At 58.8% G+C, this 24,445-nt stretch overlaps 1 protein-coding gene across 15 annotated transcripts in view; it reads left to right on the forward strand.

Annotated features, from left to right (window-relative positions):
* Window positions 1–24,445, forward strand: part of SRCIN1 (SRC kinase signaling inhibitor 1) — a 183,998-nt gene that overhangs the window by 59,346 nt on the left and 100,207 nt on the right. For 3 of the 15 annotated variants that reach the window (XM_024100739.3, XM_042844550.2, XM_042844551.2), the window contains exon 1: window positions 1,529–2,083. The exons of 4 other annotated variants lie outside the window; for them this stretch is intronic. In XM_024100739.3, coding sequence (XP_023956507.1) covers window positions 2,014–2,083 — 70 coding nt within the window. In that variant the 5' untranslated portion in view covers window positions 1,529–2,013. Of the gene's footprint in view, window positions 1–1,527; window positions 2,084–20,010; window positions 20,141–24,445 lie in introns of those variants that run through there. 8 more of the 15 variants (XM_065577548.1, XM_042844560.2, XM_065577547.1 and 5 more) reach the window with 5 other exon arrangements.

Here is a 24,445-nt window from a genome sequence, read left to right on the forward strand (position 1 = left end):
AAAGTGCATGAGCAAACACAGAGGCACGTGGCCCGACCTGTGGAAAGGGGCCACTTGTCACTTAACAGGCCTGTCTGGAAAGGCCCCGGGGAGAGATAGCGGCCCTGGGAAAAGTAGCCAGGTTTGTTGGGGGATGGGGAGAATAGGGAAACTGGTTTGTGGAGGGGTGTATCGGGGAATGGGCATGGTTGGGGGGCTGTAGCCTTGTTGTGGTGAAGGGCCAGTCTGGTTCTCCTGTGCAGGACAGAGCCATGGTGTAAGAGAATTGGACCTGGCTTGCTTTGGGGGAAAAGGGCTCTCGAGGGGAAAAATGGTCTTGTGGTTATGGGGCAGGGCTGGTCCTTGGGAAATGGAGGTTCAATGCCTGCCTTTGCCCCCAGGGCGAGTCACTGAGTCTCCGTGCCTCAGTTTCCCCAATTGTAAAATGGGGATAATGATCCTTCCTTTCTCTCACCCTGTGGTTGTGTCTGTTTAGACTGTAAGGTCTGTGGGACGGGGACCATTTCTTGTGTGTTTGTACAGCCCCTAGCACAATGGGATGCTGAGCACAGCTCGCGCCTCTGGACATCCCTGTAATGTCAATAGAGAGAAAAATCCTGGTGTGGTAGGATGTGAATTGACTCAGTGTGAGGGGGGGGATAGTTAGTTTGTACAGGGGAGGCAGCGAGTTCAAGTGAATACGGAACTGACTAGACGACAGGACTCCAGGGTTTCTATTCCCGGCTCTGCCACTGATCTACCGTGTGACCGTGGCCAAGTCACTTTCTCTATGCCTCAGTTTTCCCATCTGGACAATGGGGATAATCCCCCGCCCCGCCCCCGAGGAGTGACCTGAGGATTAATATTTGGGAAGTGCTTTGAGATTTCAGCTGGGATCTGCTGCGGGCAAAGTATTGTCGTTCACTTCCCTCCGGGGGGGGGGGGGGGGGCCAGAGGCAAGCTGTGGAGGAAGCGCATCAGGTTGCCATGAGCCTGGGTGTAAGATTATCCCTTCTGCCGCCTCCAGCACATGCAGTGGCAAGACTCAGCCCGTGACAGCGCGCGCAGCTGCAGAATCATGGAGGGCCGGCGGCCCCTAGCAATGGGAGCTCCCCCAGCACGGCAGCCTCGTGAGACTCAGCCCCCAGGGCTCACGGGCAGCTTCTTGGCCCTGATCTCTGCAGTGAATTGTTTCAGCCTGGGAGGGGGTCACGCCACGAAGGCCGGGTCAGGATCTGCCCTTGCCCTTGTTTGGAGCAGGGGTTTCCGTCTGGGCCTGCCCACGTCAAGCGTGTGAGGGAGAGAGAGGAGCTTTGCACGGCTGTGACAGAGCGGGAGAACAGGGCACTTCTCCTCCCAGCCCCACTGCCCCTCCCCAGACCTGTCTCCCGAGGGGCCAGGCTGGAGCTCAGCTGGAGAGCAGGGTTCTGCAGGCCTGCGGGGACTGTGTCTTTAAGAGCACAGAGCCTGCCTTGAATGCAATCAGCGCCGCCTGGGTAACCGCGCTCCCGTTCCTAGCGCACAGAGCTCCCCGCTGTTGGCCAGGGGGTGGCGAGGCTGTGGGCACGCAGGCAGCGGGAGGCCAGGGCATGGGTGTGCATGGACGCCTGGCACCCAGTCCGCGTGACTCGTTCGACGGAACACACTGACATTTGAGAAGGAAAAAAAAAATACCCAAAGAAACAGAGGGAGCTTTGAAACGACCGGGAGAAAGAGACGCAGCAGGGGAATCTAACGGGGCAGAGGGGAAAAGTTCCTGGGCAAGGAGAGGATGTGAGCAGAAGGGCTGGCCGGGAGCCGGAAGCATGCCATGGACTCTGGCAGGGAAAGTGGGGCAGCAACCGGCAGCCATGGAGACAACCTCGCAAACACCCGGGCCAGCCTGGCAGATCCCCCCTCTTTAGCTCAGCGACGGAAAAGGGGACTGGAGTCCGGCGGGAGCCTGGCTTCTGGACTGGCTCCGTCCTGCATTGACCGGCGAGGAAGGCCGGCTCGCACCCTCCCACCTGACTTTCTCCAAGGCTGAGGATCCGGATGTCGATTGACCGTGACAATCGCCGTGTGGTTAAACGCCGCCCGATTCCCGGGCATGCACTTGATCGAGGTCAGTGCCCATGTAATCAGGTTTGTGACAGTCCACCTCGCTGGTTGCTTCCCATGAATACATGTTTAATAATGAACCGCTCCTGTCGTTAATTAACATAAACAGCTAATGGACCTGGAGATGTCTCCTTAGATTTAACTTGACAGAGATGGCGTGTTGCTTTACACGCCAGGCGATTAGTAAAACCGTATTTAATTTGGTTTAAACATATGCGACGAAAGGCCTGTGTGTGTTTGTCGCACAGTTTGGAGTCTTGCCCGGGAGCCGTCTCCTGGTTCCTTTTCAGCCCCATGCATCCCTGCGGCGCTTCCTCCGAAGCGTCGCTGAGGTTTGTGTAGTGGACATGGAGAACCACCGAGCGCAGTCCCCAGCCCTTGACACAGCGGCAGGATGGTATCACGGCCCCCTTCCGGCGTCTTTTCTCAAGACTAAACACTCCCCGGTTTTTAACCTTTCCTCGGCCTGCAGCAAAGTTACATTTCATGAGGGTGGGGGCAGAGGACGTTCTGGGGAAAGCTCGGCTGTGGGGGAGGGGGCCTCTGGAAGCGCCCAGGTGAAACTGACAGCCCAAGGTGAGCTCAGAGCCAGCAGATAGCAGCAAAGATCGTACCACGTGCGATTCCAAACGGGGCTGGCTCTGTCCTGGGGCGTCTACTGCTGAAGGTCAGGCTGCTAGGCGAGTAAGGGGGAGGCAGGTGCAGTTGCCTTTGTCCTTCTTTTGCTTGGATAAACCTAGCTGGCTGGACATCTTCTAATTGCAGCTGGGGGGGAGGACGCGGGTCCAGAGCCAGGTGGATTCGGTTTGGTTTTAGCTTCTAATCATGCACCTTCCCCTCTGCTGTCCCCTGCAGCGAGGGTTATTAAATGCTGGAAGGAGCCGTTGTCCCCTCTCGTTAAGAGCTGCTCATCAGGGATGGCAGATATAAGGAGGGACAAGATCTGCTTTTGGTAGCAGCGTTGTTCATAGGAGCCCTTTGCGAGCTCAAGGGCTACATGCCACCGGGACAGGCTTTTCGCTAGTATCTGAGAGCGTGCGCGAGAGTGCATTGATCTCAGAGCAGTTCTTCAGGCTTGCTGGCTGCTCCAGACAGCTGGCTGGTGTGCATAATGGATAGCAAGCAATGTCTGCACCTGTGGGAAAGTTCCCATGGGTTCCATCATGGATTGCTCTCGGTGAAGGGGGTCAGACTGGCCCAGGAGGGGTCACCACTTTTGATGGCCATTGCAACGGTCATAGAGTTGCATGGCAAGGCGACGTTGCGGCATCGGGGACATGAGGGGGAAAAACCTGTCTGCAAGGCGTTCCTGAAGCGGGTGTATGTCTGGAGGAGGGCGGGGGGAGACCATCACCTCCATGGTCCCCCAGCGCTATCTCCACCACCATTTAGACTCGCCTCCCTACGAGCGCTGGCTTCCTGTCTTGACGTTAAGCCCCTTCTTCAGCTCGCCATGCCCTGCCTTTCACATTGAATTTCTTGCTGTGCGATCGCCGACCTCCTCAGGAGGTCATCTAGTCCAACCCCCTGCTCAAAGCAGGATCAACACCAACTAAATCATCCCAGTATAACAGCATGTAGGCAGCAAAGCCACCCCAACCTGCCGGCTCCCCCCTATAAACCGGAGCCAGTTCTGCCCACTCCTTTCTGTACCAGTGCCGAGCTCATCCCCCATCTAAAACCAGGCCTCTCCTGCCCTCCCTCCACTCCCCATTTTACTGATGGAGAAACAGAGGTACCCAGCAGTGAAGTGACTTCCCAGGGTCATGTAGCAAGGCAGTAGCAGAGCTCGCCCAGTCTCCTGTCTCCAAGCCCCATGCCCTAGCCACTGAGCGATGCTGTTTCCTCATCTCATTATTTGTATTATGGTAGGGCCTAGAAGAGCCCAACTGAGATCAGGGCCCCGTTGTGCAGGGTGCTGCATAGACACGTCGTAAGAGGCAGTTCCTGCCCCAAGGAGCGTACGGTCTCACTAGAGAAAGGGTGGGAGGAAGGAAAGCTACTTATCCTCACTGGGGGGTCAGAGAGAAGTGGCCAGGTTGTCAGAGGAACCCCGGGCTGCATTTCCAAGTGCTCAGACAGCAGCACCCACCCTTGAGCCCAGATATTCAGAAGAGCTCGGCTCCCATCTGGGCACCTAAATCAAGGCCAGGTTTTCCGTAAGAGCGCCGCACCCAGCGCCACCCGCCGTGACGCTGCTGGTCAGGTTGTCAGAGGGGCTCCTCCGCTCCTGACGTGCTGAGCTCTTGCAAACCTGCCCACTTATTTTGGCGTTTCCCTGGGTGCTGAGATCTCTTGCAAACCTCCCCCAATGTCACTTGCCCAAGGTCATAAGGGAAGTGTCTGGAAGAGCCACGAAACTGAACCCAAATCTCCTGTGTCCTCATTCGGTGCCTTACCACAAGTCCCCCCCCTTGCCCGGCTTGAGACCCAGAGGGCTGGCTCTAGTGGAATAGAGAAGCTGGCTCCGTTGGCCCTAAGCTCTCTCCGGGTACGTAGATTTGTTAGTCCTTGCTTGCAGATGCATTTGCTTTTGATGAAGTGCAGCTGTGCGGTCAGAGCCCCCTCGTCAAGCTGCTGCCAGGCGGCTGTCAGCGCGCGAGCGGTTAGCGTGACTGCGCTGACGGCCGTGGATTAGGGGACGTGATTAGCTGGCCTGAAAAATTTGCACCAAGTGCATTTGGACAAAAAAGAAACGCGCCTAACCCGGTGCGGAAAACCACCTTCCCCATCAGAGGGGGGAAGCCCGCCATGCTGTGGAGGAGACGTCTCCAGGCACCCGTTCCCTGCGAGTGCTGGCTTCCTGCCTTGACGTTAACTGCTCACCTCACCCTGCCCTGCTCTTCACATTTCATTTCTTGCCATGCGATCGCCGCCTCATGCCCTCGCTTATCTGCCGGCCTCCGTCACTCGCTTGTCTGCTTCTCCCACGCCTCCCATCCGTGCTCGGGAAGATCATGCCAGCAGGGACAGAGGATGGTCGTGGGGGTAGGGCCCTGGCCAGGAACTTGGGATCAATTCAGTGCCTCTCCTTGTGACCTCGGGCATATCACTTCATCGACCCTGGGCCTCTGTTCTCCCACTGTGAAACGGGCATAAGACCTGCTAGCAACGCTGTGAGGCTAAACTCCAGGAATGCTTGTGAGGGCCTCATGGGAACAAGGGATTTCAAAGGTCTTGGCTAGATCCAAATGCCCTCTTATAAAGGCTTCAAGCGCTGCTGTGCTGTGACACCTTCCCTTCGCTCCTGAGGAGGCCGGTGACTGGTGACTCCTCCCTGCTTGGCCTGTTTATTCCCCTTGCGTTGTGTCCCCAGCTTCGACTCGGAGCTCTCTGGGGCAGGGGTGCCTTTGTGCGCACGCAGACACAATGGGGCCCGGCTCCCGCACGGGACACCTGAGTTGCTACCGTAATAGAAACAACAAGCTGCCCCCTCTCCCCTGAGGCCAGCTGGAGGTTGGTGAGAGGTGCTTGTGAGTCTGTAGCATGTCCCAGTACCGCTGGCATCCGGGGCAGAGGCAGCCAGCCCCTGGTTGGTCCCATTTTTCTTTGCATTGGAACAGGGACAGCGGCCTGGCTCCGCTCAGTGACTCCGCTCGGTCAGAGTGTCCTTAGGGGAAGGAATGGCCCTGTCGGGAATGGATTTTCCATCTCTGTGTGCGTCCTCTCCAGCCCTTCCGCCTCCTCCCTCCCCTGCTCTGTCATCTCTGCTCTTTTGATCCCTCTTGTCTTTTCCTCACCTGCCCGGCAGCCTCTGCTAACCGGGCTGGAGGCAGACCAATGCAAGGCCCTGCCCTGCCGTGGCGAGAGACGGCGCATCCCGTCAGCTTTTCGGGGGCGCTGATCCGGCTAAGTTCCCAGCAGCAATCCGGATGCCTCAGTTCCCACTCAGCCACAAGCAGTCCGGATGTGCTTGTCATCCGCAGCCCTTGTGGCGTTTAGTGTGGCTGTTCTGGACTCCCCGTTCCCCTGCAGGGACTCTCAGTAAATTTCCCTTCATTTTTTTTTTTAAAGGAGCTCCACACTCGATTCCAGATCCGCCTCGGGAGAGGCAGGGCTGTTAGAGAGCAGCCAAGGGGGTTAGCAGCTCGAGCAGAGAATGGGATCCAGAAAACTGGCATTCTGGTCTCACCTGTGCCACTGACTCGCTCTGTGACGTCAGCCAAGTCACTTACCGCTCCGTGCCTCAGTTTCCCCACTGCTAGGAAGGGGATAATACCAACCTCATTTATAGAAGCTTGTCAGTCCCTTAGAGATCATGAGATGAAGGGCACCGTAGAAGCCTGGATTACTCCAGGCCCCCAACCCCCTAATGTTGGCAGTGCCCCTGCATGGACCAGCCCCTCCCCCCAAAGCCTGTCTTTTAAAGATGAGCTGATGAAAAATGGATGATAACCAGACAGACAGACCTTCCCCAGGGGACTGATTGGGGGTGAATCAGGCCTCTCAACTCCCCCAGAGCGTTTAGTGTCAGACCATTTTACGGGTGGATCAGAGGGGCCACCAGCGTTCCCTGCCTGCCTGCCTGGCTTCTGAAAGGAAGCTCGAACCCTAGTTGGATCCAGCCCAGGTTTCGGTAGAGATGGCATGGACCAGATCCAAACTGGTGGGAGTGAGGGAGTTCCATAGGGAGCGCTTCATGGGACTTGTGTATTACTGGAGGTACCCTGTCAATCCGCAACAGACAGCAAAGCTTCCTCTGACCTCGGTGGGGCCAGGCATCCACCCTAAAATGCTCCGATTTGTAAAGTAGATGCAAAAGGACTTTGTCCAGGGGTCTGGTCAGGGGGTCTGTAACGGGGCAGGACTCACCACCGCGACGCCTCCTGCTGGCCATCCTGGGAATTAGCTCTCATTTCTCCAGAGCACCCTCACCTAGTGTTGTGTCGCCCATCGGCACTCTCGGCTCCACCTCTAGGACCCACGTCACTCCCCAGACCACAGCATCCTCTTCTGGACACAGCCCTCCAGTTGTACCCCACTCCCTTCTCTCCCCCTTGCTGGGGACCCAACACTCCCCTCGGAGGCAAGTGGGGGGGGGCAGGCAAAGGCAGGGACAGGACCCAGGCCCACTCGCTACTCCGGGTCCTAGCCCAGGGACCCTATAGCCAGCAGCCACATACAGCCCCTCCTCCTACTCCGCCATCTGTTTCCCCGGGGCCACTTCCTCAGAGCCCCAGCACCTTCTCTGCCCTTGTATCAGGGCCTGAGTCTGGCGGCCCTCAGCTGGAGCTCCCTCTCCCCTGCCCGGCACAGCTCTGTCCATGGTGCTGCCTCTCTCAACCCTCCTACAGGGCAGCTAGTCATCCTCCTCCCTTGGCCTCCAGGGAGAGACTGCCCATGGGCTGCCCAGCAGCCCTTTTTATATGGGCCAGACTGGCCCGGATTGGCTGCTCCACTGAGCCTTCTCCCTATTGGCTGGCTCAATAAGCCCTCTTCTGATTGCCTGGGTTCTGCACCGCCTCCCCAAGGCGGCTTTAACCCTTCTTCTGCCTGTGTGGGGCAGCTGTCCCACCACAGGGTCGCTCAGGCATAGATTTTAAATGGAGTTCTGTGTGCGATATGGCGGTGGGATCGGGCTCTGCTGGGGGGGCCTCAGCTTTGCTCTGAGGTCTGGATTCCTTCTCACTAGGAATTGTGAACACCCCCTCTCTGCAGGCTGCTTTCACCCTCAGGCTTTCCTTGTGACGTGGGATTCTCACGCGCTTGGGGACCCAGACACTCGTGCATTCGCACGTATTCCCACCCACCAGGTGTTCAAACCCGCTCTTCCCTGCCTTGCTGCAAAGGCGTATGGTTAGACGGCTCAGGGTGTTTCAAGGGGGGATAAAGGTGTAGATTGCCTTTTCTCCCTGCCCCCCAGCCATCACCCCCTCCTTCCCAGGGCATTTCAATCACAGCTCTCTGCTTCCCACACGCTCCTTCCCACCTCCTCCTGGGACTTCAGCTCCCCAGTGGGGGCAGGGAAGGGGGGAAATGTGCCCTCAGATCACTGATTAGCCATGTGCTTTTCGGACTGTGGGCTCCGCTGGTACTGCCGGGTGTTTCTGATTAGAGGTGAGCGGTGGCCACCCCCGGTCTGTCCGGCTGGGAGGCCCACGCAGACAGTCTCAGGCCAAGGAGACCAGCTGGAATTATAAACCTCAGTCTGTGGGACCCAGGCTTGTGGACTCTGTTTCCAAGCCGTGCTTGAGCGTCCGCACTGCAGTGTAAACGTGGGCTTGCCATGGCTGGGCCCGGGTCTCACAGCCGCACTAACGGGTCCGGATTGCAGTGCGCAGACCTTCTGACTCACGTCTGTGGCTTGAGCTGCGTCCACACTACAAAATGACAGGGCTTGGACCTGTGTCACAGCAGGACTCAGGCTCTGGCCCGCCCCTCTAGCACCATTCTAAGACTGTGTCCCGAGTGCTCGCTGCCCCGGGTCAGACCGATTTGTGTGTGGACAGAAGGGGCGCTTGGGCTCAAACCCGAGTCACAGCCCGGGCTAAGCTGCTGTGTGGCCAGGCCCTGTGTGCGTTGTATCTCCGGGTGACGGAATGGAAAGGGCCAAGAGGAGGGGCCGTGCTCTGAGCTCAGTGTCTTCGCTACCACCGTGATGGGTGCCTTTGCTTTGATTTGACCCCCTCCCCAGGCCCATGCCCAGTTTCCCCATCCCCGCCCTGGTGCTGCGGCTCACGGCACTGTATTACCTCTGCTCCGCCCCTTCTCCACGCCCCATAGCCAGAGCTGCTCACGCTGCTGCAGGCCTGCCCCCCCGTCAGCCATCCCGCCAGGCTAATCCAAAGGCAGGTGGGGGGACAATACTTCTAGCCAAGTTCAAGCGCACTTGCCCTGTCGCTCCTGCCCTCCGTTGCTCCTCACGCTGCCCCCGCAGGTTGTCCTCCCAGCCCTGCTCCCGCCATGTAACAGGGCGCATTGATTCGGTGCCGCATGCGGGGCGGTTATTGCTTTCCTCGTGCCTGATCAATTGGAATCGATTTCCAGGGTAATTTGCCTCAGTCGCTCGCCTCCAAGGAGTCAGGGCCGGTTTTCACCCTAATTGTAGCCTGGCTCTGCAGGGGATGGCGGGGGAGGAGGCAGCAGGCCATGCAAAGCAGCCTTCATTTCAGTGCTTAGTGGTCCTAAAAATCTCTCCAGCAGCCGGAGAGTGGCGCTGGCCCCTCTGATCTGCCAGGGGAAAATGGCTTCCCAGTGCAGCCGGGTTGGCTGGCAGAGCCATGGGGGCCTACGGACACTGGGTGTTCAGAGAGCTGCCTGGGCACTCAGGGCTTCCTCCCTGCCCTGGACCAAGCCACTCTGCAAGGGGCTCTCGGGTTGGTTGGTTTTTTAAATCTTCTCTGGGTTGGTGGTTCCAGGACGGGGAGCTCTGGGTAATCCTGGCTCTGCCGCTGAGTGATCTCAGGTGCCCCAGCATAAAACAGAGCTAATCCTCGCCTCTCTCGCAGGGGTCATGTGAGTCAGGTACGGGGCTGAGCCGTGCCGGGATGCACCATGTCCGATAGACTGGTGGGCGTTAAGCGTTGTTCTGGTTAGGCCATGGCACAGGAAGGCACCATGCACGCACTCTGCCCAGGCCCCTCACTCCCGACCTGCAGCCCCCCTGGCAATCCAGCCTCCCCGCTTTGCCAAGGCCAGAGCCATCCACACTGTCACGGCCTCCCAGGTCGTGCCCACTCGTGGCCCCGTGCGGTCCCTGGGGGGAACCCCCTTCAGTGAGACAGCCCTTCTCGGGGGTCCACTCTCTCTCGGGGGTTAAGCCCCTCCACCTCCTGGAACCGCACCTCTCTGAGCCTTAGTGTGCCTGTCTCTCACCGTGGGCCCCCTCAGGGAGTCCACTCGCTCCGGATCCCCAGGGCCTCCACTCCCAGAGAAAATAATACCCCCTGTTCTCTAGACCGGAGTGACTCTCAGCCAGCGCAAAACAGGAGGGTTTATTGCGCGTCTGAACACAGCACAGGAAACTCTCAGGGGCCTCAGGCCTGGCCTCCCTCAGCACAGCATATCCCAGTCTCCCCTGCATCCAGGTGGGCTCTGCCTGCTCCTCCTCTCCAGTCCCAAGGCCCCTGCTTCCCAGTTGGACCTCTGATATCACCTCCCCCAAGCCCCGCCTCTGTCCATTGCCTTCTATCCAGGTAAACAGGTCACCTGGGCCTGCTTTCCTCTCTTCCATCCTCTGGACCCTCTGCCTGGAACCGGCTGATCCGGTCACCGCTGGTCCTCCCCCATCACCTCGTTAAACCAGTAACACCAGGGAAACTGAGTCCCACCCCCTCTGCATGCAAACCATTGAAAAAAACAAGAAAAAAACCAAGAAACCCGCCCACTTCATCACACCCACCCAGAGCCGGCTCCAGGCACCAGCGCAGGAAGCAGGTGCTTGGGGCGGCCAATGGAAAGGGGCGGCACGTCCGGGTCTTCGCTGGCAATTCGGCGGCGGGTCCCTCAGTCCCTCTCGGAGGGAAGGACCGGCCGCCGAATTGCCGCCGAAGAATGAAGCAGCGCGGTAGAGCTGCCACCAAAGTGCCGCCGATCGCGGCTTTATCTTTTTTTTTTAATTTTTTTTTCTTCACCGCTTGGGGCAGCAAAAAAGGCCTGAGCTGACCCTGCACCATCTCCTGCTAATCCAGCCTCCCTTAGCCGCTCAACCCCTGCACCCGCTTCTCCTCAGGAAGCACCAGCACCAGCTCTGACTGGCTCCTGACAGCAGCAGAGGGGATGTGTGAGCAAGTCTGATCTATTCTGCCCAGTAGAGGGCAGTGGCGAACAGACACACGCTGGCCCATCACCCGGGCAGTAGCACCTGCACCGATCTGCACACGTGTCTAAGGGCTTTGCCAGCAGCCAGACAAGGAGCCCCCTAGCAGTGATGGCCGAAGAGGACATGGGACTGTGCACACATGTGCAGTGGGAGAGAGGCAGTGATTCAGTGGCAAGCACCTGGCTGTTGGGTGCAGGGGATGGTGGACCTGGGAGTCAGGACTCCAGAGTTCGGCTCCTGTCACTACCATTGGCCCTTGGGCTAGTCACTTCCTCCATCTCTGTGCCTCAGTTTCCCATTTAGCTAGCCTCCTAGTCTGTTCTTCATGCCCATTGCTAGCCCCGCCCGTGGAGGGAGACGGTTGGCCCATTGGGTGAAGAGGAGAGTCCCGGGTTTGCAGCCACCACTCCAGAGCTCTAAGTGCATCCGGGGGATGGGAAGGCCACGGCGTTCGTTTCCCCCTAGTTGCCAGGCTGCACTGCCCGTCGTTATCAGGGCAGCGTGGGAGGGAGAGGCGCAGGCACGGCTTGTGTTTATATTATTCAGCATTTCCTCCTTCCTATCGGCCTCCCTGATCCTTTATTTTGATGCAGCGGCACTCTGCCGCCGACATCCCGTACCAATAGAACTCAGGACTTCTAGAGTTCAGAGCGTGAGCTGCTGCCGCTTGAACTGAAGCAGTAAATCCCCCCTGGCACCTGTAGCAGGCTCACATCCTCAGGGAGAGAGAAGGAGATGAAACACACATTGAGCAGTGCTTTGTACCAGCCTGGCGAGCTGTCCCTCCTCTATGCAAGGTACTTAGACGGCCCCCATGCCCACAGCATCACAATCTTCAGTGTATTTCTCCCCGCAGCTGTCCTGTGTGGTAGGGCAGGGCTGTCATCCCCCTAGTACAGATGGACAATTTAGGCACAGAGAGATTAAGTGACTGGCCCACGGTCCGAAAGGATGTCTGTGGCAGAGCAGGGAATTGGATCGCGGCTCCCCACCTCCCAGCCTAGCTGTCTAACCACTGAGCCACCCTTAGTCTGATCCCACGTTTCTTCCAATGACCTGCTTCAGTTCCTCTCCCTCTCCTTCCTTCACCGTTGTCACGGATTTCACCTTCCCCAAATCCCACCTCTGTCCATTGTCTTCTATCCTGGTAAACAGGGTCGCCTGGGCGTCCTCTCCTCTCTTCCATCCTCTGGCCCCCTCTGGCTGGAAACAGCTGGTCAGGTCACCGGGGTCCTCTCTTCACAGCCCATTATCCTCCCACTGGCCAGAACTGGGTGTGACTCCTGAGCTGGGCCTCCGGGTCACCAGGTCACCAGTCGCTGGGGTCTCCATTCTCCAGGCCATTGGCTGGGATCCCAAGTTCTGTCGCAGGTCCTCTGTAACAACAAACTCCCTCTCCCATCACCTCATTAAACCAGTAACACCCAGGGAAACTGAGTCCCACCCCCTCTGCATGCAACCATTGGAAAAACCAAGGAAAAACCAAGAACCCCCCCCTCACTTCGTCAGAACCTCCTGTCACAGTTTGGCTACTGGGATGCCTGTTTCCCAGTCCTGGCTCTGTAGCACCAGCAATCAGCATTCCTGGTGCTACGAGGCCTGGGTCTGGAAATAGGGGACATCAGGAGGTGATGGGGAAAGCCTGTGAACCACCGCACCTGGCCCTTGAATGTTCCAGCGAGACAAGTCACTCGAAAGCTGCTTAAAGTCCCCATCTCCGCCCTGCAAGCAAGGCCTGCTGCAGAGGCCTTTGTGCGCTCCTGCGCCATTCTGCGTCCCACCCCCACCGGAGAAGGACCCTTCCAATGGAAACCGCAGGGGGCCACCTGCAAAAGTGTCCCCCACCCCCACCCCTGCACTTCCTGCCCCTCCACCCTGCCGAGCGTTAGACTAGCAGACCCTGAACAAAACTGAGATGAAGGTGGAAGTAGCTACTCACGTGGAGCAAGCTGTCAGAAGTCCGAGTGGAAACGCTAAGCCGATGAGACAGGGCAAGGCTGAGACGCCAGGCTTAGGATGGACGGGGCTGGCTTCGTGCTTTTCGCTGCCACGGAGGCTAGGCTGAGCAACCAGACCGGGCGCTCTGTGCGGTCAGGGCTGGGGGCATGGAAGCAGGGAATCCCGCATGTTGGAAAAGCGTTTTGGGAAGGCACTTGACTAGTCAGTGCTCAAGTTTGTCAAGGGGGCACAGCTGTGTATTGCAGGAAACCCAGCACTTGGAGAGAGCCTCGCCTGGCAGCTCGGCCATGGAGCTGGGCGCCAGGACGCCTGGGTTCTATCCCCAGCCTGGGGAGGCAGTGAGGTGGCTACAGCAGGACTGGCCTCTGGAGCACCACGGTTCTGTGCCCAGCTTGGAGGGAGTCTGGGGTAGTGGTTACAGCAGGGGGTTGGCAGCTGGGACTCTTGGGTTCTCTTCCCAGCTTTGCCAGTGACTGGGAGAGGTAGGTTAAATCCTTCCCCTTCCTCTGCCTCGGTGCCCCCATCTGGGAAGGGGGTAGTGCTGCCCTGGGAGATGGAAGTCGCTGTCATTGTGTGCTGCCGGCTGGAGGGGATTTGCATTCCATGAAGGGTTTGACAATCAGACGAGAATTCTTCCCGCTCGCTCTTCCCACCCAGCTGGGTTCTAAATTGAAGAGCGGCACGTGGATTTTGTGCGGCTGAGACGTGCCAGCTGCAGAGCGAAGACCTTGAACCACAGAGTAGATCCAGCCAGGGCAGCGCCGGGGCCCCCACATTACCCACCCGCTGTGCCTCCCCCTGCTCAGGAAGGATCTGGCCTCTACAGCTGATAGGGCAGTGTCCATGGCCTTTTTGTCCTTGGCGTCTCTTCTGAGGCTGCCAGTGAGGAGGCCCAATTAATCTAGCCACCTTTAATGGCCAAACACCTGGGAACTGGGCTGAGCCCCACCAACTCGTTGCATGTAGGCCGCTGAGCATCTGGCAGATGGTAACCACAGTGGTGACTGACTGGGGGATTTCTTCCCAGTGCGGGGGCAGCTTGGATCCTGAGCTGGGAGTCCGGATACCTGGGTTCTATTCCTAGCACTTCCACAGGCTCATTGCATGACCTTGGGCAGGTCTCTGTGCCTCAGTTTCCCCCAAAGGTAGATAAAGCCCCTTTCTTTGTAAAGCGCTTTGACATCTCTGCATACGGGTATGATTTCATACGGGTCGTTGCTTCATTGTCACCGGGCCCTCCTGGGGAGATGGCATCTTGTCTTGCCCTGGCGTTTGGAGATGAGAGGAGGCAGAGTGTGGCGGGGGGGGAGGGGGGAGATAAATGTCACCTGTCTGTGAAATGGGAAGGCAACGGATTTAAAAGGAAACACTTTTGTACACAATGCAAAATTAGCCTGTAGAACTCACTGCCACAAGACAGCAAGGCCAAAAGCTAGTAGGATTCAAAAAAGGAGGAGATATTTATAAAGACAATGATAGCATCCTCGCTTACCATAGAGAGGCTAACAAAAGCGTGTCTAAGAGCTGTAAACCCTCATGCTTCAGGGCCTAAGGCCTCCACTAACTGCTGGGGATCAGGAAGGAACTGCCCCAGTGGTCATGTTATTCCATAGTTGTCCTCTAGGGGGATTCTTGCACCGTCCCCTGCAGCATCTGGTACTGGCTCTAGCTGGAGACAGGATCCAGCCCCTGGTTTGATCTGGCCATACCTGAGTTGTTCCAGGAAACGCAGCCCCAGTTCTCCATTGCTCTAGGAGCGAATGGATCACGCAAGACGTCTGTGAGCTTTCATCCTTCATATTGCTCTTCCCTCCTCAAATAAGGCAGCCCTGGGGCTCAGGGGGCGGGGGGAGGGTTGCGTTTGTTTTAAGGACACAAACTCTCTCTTGATGCTCATGTGCTGGGACAGACCCATTCGAGCAGGCAAAATATACATACACAAGCCTACGTGCGCGGCCTCTGCTCGGGCTCACGCACAGAGCACAGTGAGTTCGCTGCGGATGTGCATCCAAATGCCCCTCACTATCCCAACCCCCTGCAGACACCCATTCACCTCCCCCAAGATGCACACTGTGGCCTGGGGCACCCCCTGCAGTCCTCGAGCAAAGGGCGCGGTGGCGGAGCCATGAAAGGATAGGCGGCTGGCTTGGCAGTGATTGTTTGTGAGTGGCTGGGTTTGTGCGATGGGCCGGGTCGGTGGGTTTTTTTGTTTAATTTCCTCCTTGTGCTTATCTCTGCCAGGCAGGGGGATGCGTTTGCTGACAATTCTCCTCCAGTGCAGGTGGCCGCTGCTCTCCTGTCTCCGGAGCCCTGGCCTTTAGATCAGTCTCCAGGGCTGGTGCTTCAGAGATAGACCTGGGCGCAGCCCGGTTGGCTGGATCTCTGCAGCGCAGGGGAGTGACTCCTGCGGCTCGGAGATAGGGATCCATACAAGCCGGTCCCAGGGGATCGGAGCGCTTCGGATTTCAGCTGGGCAACAAATTTTACCGCCGTCACAGGTGCTTGGGTGCACCTCCTTCCTTGACTTCATAATACGCATTATTCTGCCGGGGTTTTCGGTGTTGCCCCAGTGCCCAGCGGCCAGGGCCCCGTTGTGCGAGGTGCCGTCTGGGTGGTGGTGTGCTGGGGATGGGGTGTGATATTCAACAGGCACACTGGAATCAGACTGTATGAGCACTCGGCTCAGGCTGAATCCATCCAGGCGCCGGGAAATAGGTGGCGTCTTGCGGTGAAGGCACTCGGGGTCTCTGGGCTCAGTTCCCGGCTCCACCACAGATTTCCCTGTGTGACCTCGGGCGAGTCTGGGCCTCAGTCCCTGCTCTGTGAAGAAGCTGCTATTTTCCTACCCCAGAGCAATGGGTTAGTGTTAGGAGGGTAACGACCTGAATGTTTGCAATAGACCCTTAGTAATAGATAATTAGCCAACAGTTCCTCTGCCCCACTGGATACCGAGAGGATCTGTGTGGACAGAGGGTACAATTGTCTGGTTCTCAATGGCCAGATTTATCACAGGCCAGTTCTTCTCCACTTCTGCCATGCCAGGGCCTCACTTTCCCTCCTGGAATCCCCTCCCAGCTCGCTGGGATCTAGCCTGGACCCCCTCCCGTTTAGTAATAAGGGCAGGGCCGCGTGGTTTCCATCCCCAGCACCTGCCCCTCACCTGCTGGGGCTCCTGACCCCCAGGCTGAGACCCCCTCCCTGCTCTAGGGACCAATTGGAGGCTTTTATGTCAGGTTTCCAGCAGAAAGGAGACGGTAGCCGCCGAAGCCAACGCCAGGCCACGTTTCTTTGCAGATTGACTTTAAATAAACAGCTCCGGCTGTCGAAAACCGTTGGCACTAATCAGCTCCGTTCAGCGCGTGGCAGGGTGATGGGATAATGGGCGCTCGCATTCCTCATCTGAGTCATTTGCATTCTGATTTGCTCTTCAATATGTTTTTTGATTGGGGAAAGAAAAAAAAAAGCTTGTCGGTGAGACCCGGGCGAAGCTTTATGGCGGCTGATAGTCGGGCAGTGCAGCGTGGAGCATGCTCAGTACGGCCTCTCGCAGCCGCACCGGCTAACCCGGGCTCCGAGCATTGCTCTAGATGGAGAATTTCTGTTCAGCTGGTCAATCAGCAACAGAGTGGACAAAGCACTGGTCACTGTCCAGGGGTACCAATCCTGCCCGGGCAAGGCGAGACGAGTGGGTGTGTCCGGTATTTGGTTAGCCCCCTTGCTGCAGTTCCTGGATCTCTGCTCATCACGTTCCTGCGATGGAGAGACGCGTTGTCCCCCTTTTACAGATGGGGGAATGAGGAATAGGGTAGATTAGTGACTTGCCCAACCCACGTAGCCTGACTCCCAGTCTGGTGCCCTGCCCCTCCGGCCCAGCCTTCCTACCCTGGCGTAGGGCGGCGTCTGTTGGACTCAACGGACAGTTACACCCATTCTAGCTGCAAGGCTGCGGCCTAGTCTTAGCCACTGTGGGATACTGTTCTGGCCATCAGCCAAGCCCCTGGAGAAGACGGTTTGGCAGGAGCTGTGTGTGAACAGTTTTCCACCCCAGGTCCCTCCTGCACACAGCCCAGAAGCTAGGGGAGGGCAGAGCCCAGGGCCTGACTGGGGCTAACCCCATGGTGCCGGGCAGTGCTGAAGGCAAGCACTCTGGGGTGGCATACTATGTCTGGACGTTGCCCTCTAGGAGAGGCGGCCGTGGCTAGCCAAGGTGAAGACGAGAACGTGCTCGTTAAGATGCTGCCGTCCTTCCCCGGAGTAGCGCCTTGTTCTGGGAACGGGCCCACTTCACCATTGCCGGGCACCTCGGGTCGCCATTTGCACAGTGGGAGGAGGATCCGATAGTGCTGGTGTAAGCGGCGGCACGAGGGGCAGGGCCTGTTGACTTTAGTGGCCCTGCCCAGCGTGAGTGAGTCCGGCTAGCCTCTGCGGGGACCTGCGCGCAGGGCAGGTTGAGGCAGACGCTCGGTAACTGGCTGTGAATGACTCCCAGCAGCGGGACGAGAGTTGCCATGGATCTCTCTCCTGACGGGCTTGTTGCCTGAGCTGCCGTCCCAGAACGCTTGTTAATGGCGGTAATAAAAATACTTCCTCTTTTCCAGGAATCGCAGCGGGCGGAGAGGGGCTGGGTAGCAAAACAATCTACTCCTCTGGGGGGGGGGGCACCAGGAGGGGCAGACAGCCCTCTGGGCAAGGCTCCAAATACAAGGGGAAACAGTGCAAGGTGGGTTTAGAGGCGGGCATTGCAGAAAGATGTTGCCCTGAGCCGCCCTGGGCAAGGGGCAGCTGCAGGGTGTTTCTGGGGCTGCATTTTGGGGAGAGCAGGTTCCGAAGGGGGGTGCCTGACCGTAACTTCTGCCCCCTGCCCAGATTCGCAGATCCAAACTGTTTAACTGTAAAGGGAAGGCCGAGGTATTATTTTGCCCCTGTGCCCACGCAGAGCGCTAATTAAAGGAGACGTTACCAGGTCTCCCGCAGCAAATCTGCCAGCTGGAGGGTTTGAATCGACTGCCCTTTCCGGCAGCGTCTCTGCCCCTTGTCTCAGTGCCAGTTCCTAAGGGGCGCCATCTCACCAGCAGTGCTTTGACTGGTGTTCCCCAGGATCATCAGCCTTCCAGCTCCTCTGGGTGGGATCCAGTCTGTGCCACCGTTGTTTAATGGTCGCCAACGATCCTGCCACTGATGCTGCCCATGGTAGAGAGAGAAAACCTGGATCACTTGCATGGAGGGGCCCCCCGTCCGTACCCTGCCCTTGTCTAGACTAGCGGGCAGAGGTTGGCTGGTGGGAGAGCAGGGCCCCTAGCAGCTGTCTCTGGCCCTGAGGCTGCTGCCTCCTCCGGTAGCAGTGAGTGGGGCTAGCAGGTCCCCATTGGCCAGCACTCCAGCCCGGAGTGTGAGGGAGCCCGGGCAGGAGAGGACAGGTCCCCTAGTGCCTGTGGGCCGGGGGCGGCTCACTCACTTTCCTAGGGCAGCACGGTGAGCCAAGTCCCTCTCTCGTTCCCCACGGGCCGGGGCTGGCCCTGCTGGAAGCATCTCTCCGCAGGAGGCCGTGACACACTTGAGCCACGTACCGTTCCAAGAGCCGCGGGGTGCCCCTTGCACGCTCGAAGCACGCCTGGCACCCACAGGCCCACGTGTGTCGCAAGCAGCGCACACGGGGGCCAAATCCTGACCGGGTCTGACTTGCTTTCCTCAGCTCTAAACTGCCGTCCTGCTTGCTGCCAACCCGGACGGTGTAATAGAACAAGCGGTGGTTCCTCCCGTAGGGCACAGACGGCTTTTCACCATCTTCCCACAATGCACTGCTCCTGGGAGCCAGGGGACGGGTACCCAGTGGGGATTGCAACTGAAGTGGCTTCAAATGGCTCCAGCGTGGACATAGGGTGAAACCTCAGCAAGGCAGAGCATGTCTCAGCCGAGCTGGGGGGGGGGGCTCACTGGGTTGATCTGCTCTGGGGTCCTCCAGCTGGAAAAACCAGGCAGGCCATCGTTCCGTTGGGCAGACCCAGCACCGAGGGAGAGGCACCGGGTGAGCCCTCTGGCACAGACGCAGAGAAGTGCGGCCTGTCAAAACGCTCCAAGTCGGGGATCTGCCCCTCTCCCGTCGCTCCCCCACGCCGACGATGTTCCCTCCTCTCTCGTTTAACCAGACGGACCGCGACGGCGCGAAGGATCCTGGCACAGGACGGCCGGCACAGGCGCCTCCATGACCCCGCGGCAGCAAAGTTGCGCCGAGAAAGAGAAAGCGCTTCCCGGGCTTTGGAGGATTCGGTGGTGCAGGTGGCAGGAGAGGAGAGGGAGCTGGGGGGAAGCAACTGCAGGCGTGCAGGCAGCCCAGCGTGGAAGGGGTTATCTCCAGAGCAGGGAACTCCAGCCAGCCAGCAAAAGCCCGCTGGCGCTGCGTCTCCACAGCTGCAGTGGTTCTGAGGGACACGCGTGCCTTGCTTTCTCTTTCTTGCTTCCTTAATGGCTGGGCAGGGAGGAATCTCGTAGCTCCGAGGGGTTTCGATCTCTCCAAATGCACTCTCTCCGCCGTGCCGCGTCCTTCCCCTTTTCCGTCTGTTCGCTCCCTCGGACTATTTTTCATGTTCTGCTAACGGCCGCTGCTTTCATGGCCCGCGTGAGCCTCGCTGCCTCATGAAGATTTATGAAGCTGCAGTAATAAACTGTGTTGGAAAGATCCTCTCGCTGATCATCCCCACTGAGCGGCCCCCGATGACATCCCGCCGGGGACCCTCTGCGCCGTCCCTCCCCGGCCCATCTCGCGGGGCGCTGGCGCTATGGGGCTAGCTGGCTTTTTGGTGGGCTCCTCAGAGGGCAGGGAGATGTAAAAGGAGAGCGATCGCTGGGGCTGTGCGCACGGCTCCCGAGGAGTCAGTGTCTCTCTGAGGCTTGCGAGGAGCAGGGCTGGCGCGCTTGCCTGGCGTTCAGGCAGATCTCACAGGGAGAGGGGGCTATGGCTGTGTCCCCAGCACGTGCCCCATAGGACCCTGGGGTGTGGCTCCCCTGCAGCGGCCGGGGAGACACCTTGGTCGGCAGGTAAAGGCGATGGATGAATGAGTCAGAGGAGAGATCGGGAGCTTCCTTAACCCACCGTCTGCTGGGGAGCAGGGCCTCGCCCCAGACGCCGCGACTCTCCGTGGGATTGCTATTGTCCTCGTGGGGATTCTTCTGCTTGCCAAGGAGCCTCTTTCCACCCTGCCAAGGGAGGGGGGCGTGTGTGGGGTGGGGGTTCTCCTGCCCACCACCCCCAGGAAGGTGGGGGTTGTGACCTGGAAGCCATCCGTCCTTCACAGCGGCACCATCCCGAAGCCAGCTCAGCCCTCATCCTGTGTTAGCCAACGGGTAAGCGAGCGCTGCCGGGGCGTGGCGGGTAACTCCGTCCGGTCTCCCTTCCCTGCCCCGCTCCAGGAGGCTGGTTCGGGGCCCATTGGCCGTCGTGCAGCAGGGCTGTTCTAGTGCGGTCAGCCAGGCAGCGCGCAGACTGGCCCCAGCGCCCCCTCCTCGGCGATCGTCCCCCAGCGAGAGCCTGGACCAGCCACGCGGCTGGGGGGAGTCTGTGCTGGGGAGCAGGGAGGCCATTGGGAGCCTGGGTCGGGGAAGGTGTCGTCCCCGTCCCCCGCCCCGGTTTCGTGGCCAGGCGTGGCAGAGCAGAGCCAGTGGTTGGAGCCATCTCGTGTGGCGTTAGTTATGTTTCTCCTCCTTTCTCGTCAGAAGGGTCAGCAGAGCCCCGGGGGCCGGGTGATGCTGACCAGACCAGCAGAGATCAGCCTTCTCCACGGGTGCTGGGACCTGAGCGGGGGACAGCTTCCCCCACCGAGGCCGATCAGGCCTGATGTGAGCTGCAAGGTCCCCACACAGGGCACCCGGCTGTGCCCCGTGTCTCCGGAGGGTTTCTCACGCTCACGGCCAGCCCTGAGCATCCTCCCCCAGGCCCGACGATCGCTCCCGGCTTGGGGGGCAGCAAAGGGTTAACGGCGGTCAGGATTGTGGAGCTACCACCCGGGTGACCCGCAGCCAGAGCTGGGCTGGAAATGGGGACCCGCTCGAAGGCTGCGTCCCAGCAGATGCCAGCGCGGATGATGTTCCTGGCTGTGAGGCTGCAAGGCTCCATGCCTGGGCTGCCACCCGCCTCATCTCTGCTGTACCTTTAACGAGGGCCCCTTCCTGGCCTGGCTCCGTTCTCCTGTTTTCTTTGGGGGAAGGAATGAAAATATCACCCCGGTCCCATGCCCCCAAGAACCTCCCTACCCTGGGAAGCCCGAGCTTCTCCTCTCCCCCTTGTCATCATGCACGATTTATCACGGCTGGTAGGGAAGCCCGGAGGAACGCTGAGCAGGGCCCCATTGCGCTAGGCGCTGTACAGACAGGTTGCAAAGGCAGCCCCCCTGCCCAGCTTCCGGCCGCCGCAGCAGTCTGGTGCTGCATGGGACGCCTGGACTCCAGGCCCGTTGCAGCCCATGCCCGTGCACTGGAGCCCTGGGCTGTCTGCGCCAAGGAGAAACATTCTCTCCTTAAACATTTTTGCTTAATTATTCTCAGGGTCGTGGGATGCGCTGCCTCGAGTTGGCCCTGCAGCCAGCAGGACCAGGCCGGGGCAGGGCACCATCACCCAAAGGGCTTGGCAGGCAGTTGAGAGGTGTTGGCTGCTGGGTGGGAGAGGATGGGTCCAGTGGCTGAGCAGCAGAGGTGGTTTCAGAGCTGGAGGTACCATTTCCCTCCATTCAGGCTTATACAACCATCAACTGGGCCGACCTCGTGGCGCACCCATTAGCGGCAGCACCCCCCTTCCCTGCTATGCTCCCACTTATCCCACCTCCAGGACCTAACTTGGGGTCTGCTTCAGGAAGCAGCTGACAAACTAATCAATCGCTTTCCCCACTCGCTGACATGCAACCACCTCTAGGGTGGAGCATGGCAGCTGTTTGGAACATCTCACGGCCGTAGGATGCATGAGCTTGAAAGGAAGAAAAGAGAAATTCTGCTGGGCGGGGAGGATTTAGGTCAGTGGAATGTAATTACCCCAGTTTCACTTTGGCCAGGAAACCCGGGTAACACCCTTGTTCTTAAGGGATCGTGAAAGACCACATGTGGGTTAGCTCCTTTCTCACAGCCAGGCCCTGGGGGTCTCCCATCCACATACAAACTCAGCCTGACCTCGTTTAGTCTGGGAGAGCTGCAAGGCTCCCCACCCAAAGCGGGACAGCCACAGGCCTCTGCAAGCAGCTTTGGCCATGGGGAAAAAGATGGGGGGGCGGGAATAATATGGGGGGCATGGCAAAGCTTGGCCTGGAGATGGCGCCCAGGATCTGATGCCTGCGGGGGTACTGCCCCCTCCACTTGCTCGTCATCCTCTGTCTTTGGAGACAAGGGGAGCTGGGATCCGGAGGGGGGATTACCTGCCAGAACTGTTCGCCCGGGGCTGCTCCTCTAACTGCCGCGCTGGTGGGTACCAGCGTGTGGCTCCTGGGGTTAATGGCACCGACAGACCTTTCCCTTCGGTTCCAGCCGGACCCCCAGCGAGAGCCCTTGTGCACGGGCGGTTCTGCAGGGAGCCGGGGTGGGGGAAGGCCTGCCGAGCAGCGGGGCCCCCCAGCCCTGAGCAGCCTGGCTCTGCCCCGCCTGCGGATCGTGCAGGGCTTTTTAAATCACTCTTTTTAGCAATGGGGAGAGAGCCAGCAAGCTGGCGCGTTCCACCAGCAGAGCGTGTAATTAGGGAGCCGGGAGCTGCATGCTGATGCGCTGGCGATCGGTGGGCGGGAGATTGGCACGGTGCCGTTCCTAGGGCTGCTGCTGAACTCCCAAGCAGGGAGCGGCGTCCCGGACTGTAGCACGAGTCAAAGGAGGCAAGCTCAGGGCAGGCTGCAGCCCCATTGCAATCCCATTGCCTCCTCCCCCAACCCCCCCAACCGCCCAAGGAAGGGGAGAGGGTTTCTTGGCAGAAACGGCAGTGTTGCCTCCGGAGCGGCTTGGCTGCTCTTGCACGATCGTGGGCTCTCTCGCACGCTGCGGGTGCGCTTTCGCACGCTCCTGCTTCAGCCATGCAAGCGGGTCTCGGTATGGAGGCTGCGTGCTGGAGTGGCTGGAGAGGAAGGCTAGGACACCTGGCTTCTCGTCCCGATGACGCCGGTGACTTGCTGTGCAGCCTCGGGCAAGTTGCTGCCCCGCTCTGTGCCTCAGTTTCCCTATCTGTGAGACAGAGGGAGAACCTCCCCCTGCCATGGGGCAGTGTGGGGACGAATTAGGTCGGGTTTAGAAAGGACTTTGTAGTGGAAGTGCCTGCTGGGACTGACAAGTGATTATCCTGTAAGGTTTCAGAGTAGCAGCCGTGTTAGTCTGTAGCCGCAAAAAGAACAGGAGTACTTGTGGCACCTTAGAGACTAACACATTTATTTATCCTGTAAGGTTGGCCACCTTTCCCTGGTATCTCCCTAGGAGGCTGTCGTCAGCCGCTCCCTGCTAGCAGTGCACTCTTTGCAATGCTGCAGCATCTCCCCACACTGCAGGATCCAGGCTCTGCGTTTCTCTGACCCGGGCTTTGATTGTTTATTGTAGGGCCTAGTCCAGCGCGGAATCAGGCAGCTTAATAGGCCTCCTCCCTCTCTAACTTCTACAATACAGGTTGACGACAGGGAGCCTGGACTCCTGGGTTCTGCTCCCGGTCTGGCTGCTGATTTGCTCTGTGACCCTAGGGAAGTCACCCCGTCTTTCCCTGCCTGTTTCCCCACCTGAGGATGGGCTGAGAATAGGTACCCGCGCCCCAGGGGCGCTGTGAGTTTAGCGGCATTGTCTGCAAAGCCCTTTGAGATCCCAGGCACAGCAGAGGGGCCGGTCTGATGAGCACTAGTAGCTCCGGGCTGGGCACTGCTGCACAGAATGGGACGGCGGTGTCTAATGAACGGGGAGCAGCAATCAGAGACCTCCACTCACTGCATTGCCCCCTGCATCAGTGTGACACGCCCCAAAGGCCGGCTGCCCGTGGAGTGGACAGAGTTGGGGATGCCTGGACAGCCCGGCTAATCCTCCCAGGGCTGCCTCTGGTCCAGCTGGGAATGGCCCCACGCAGGGATGCTGGTTGGCTGGCGCCGCGCCTCCCGTGGGTTACATCACGGAATGGCAAGGCAAGAGTCCAGAGAAGGGTCAGGGAGCTGGGGCACATGATTTACGAGGAGAGGCTGAGGGAACTGGGATTGTTTAGTCTGCAGAAGAGAGGAATGAGGGGGGATTTGATAACTGCTTCCAACTACCTGAAGGGGGGTTCCAAAGAGGATGGAGCTCGGCTGTTCTCAGTGGTGGCAGATGACAGAACAAGGAGCAATGGTCTCAAGTTGCAGTGGGGGAGGTTTTGGTTGGATATTAGGAAACACTTTTTCACTAGGAGGATGGTGAAGCACTGGAATGGGTTCCCTAGGGAGGTGGTGGAATCTCCTTCCTTGGAGGTGTTTAAGGTCAGGCTTGACAAAGCCCTGGCTGGGATGATTTAGTTGGGGATTGGTCCTGCTTTGAGCAGGGGGTTGGACTAGATGACCTCCTGAGGTCTCTTCTAACCCTGAGATTCTATGATTCTATGACACGTTCACTGTAGGAGCGGGCAGTGGAACAACACGGGGAGCTCATGATCATTGGTGTTGCATCAGTACTGCGCCAATG

Source organism: Chrysemys picta, chromosome 24 (assembly GCF_011386835.1).
Source record: "Chrysemys picta bellii isolate R12L10 chromosome 24, ASM1138683v2, whole genome shotgun sequence".
Classification (NCBI taxonomy): domain Eukaryota; kingdom Metazoa; phylum Chordata; order Testudines; family Emydidae; genus Chrysemys; species Chrysemys picta.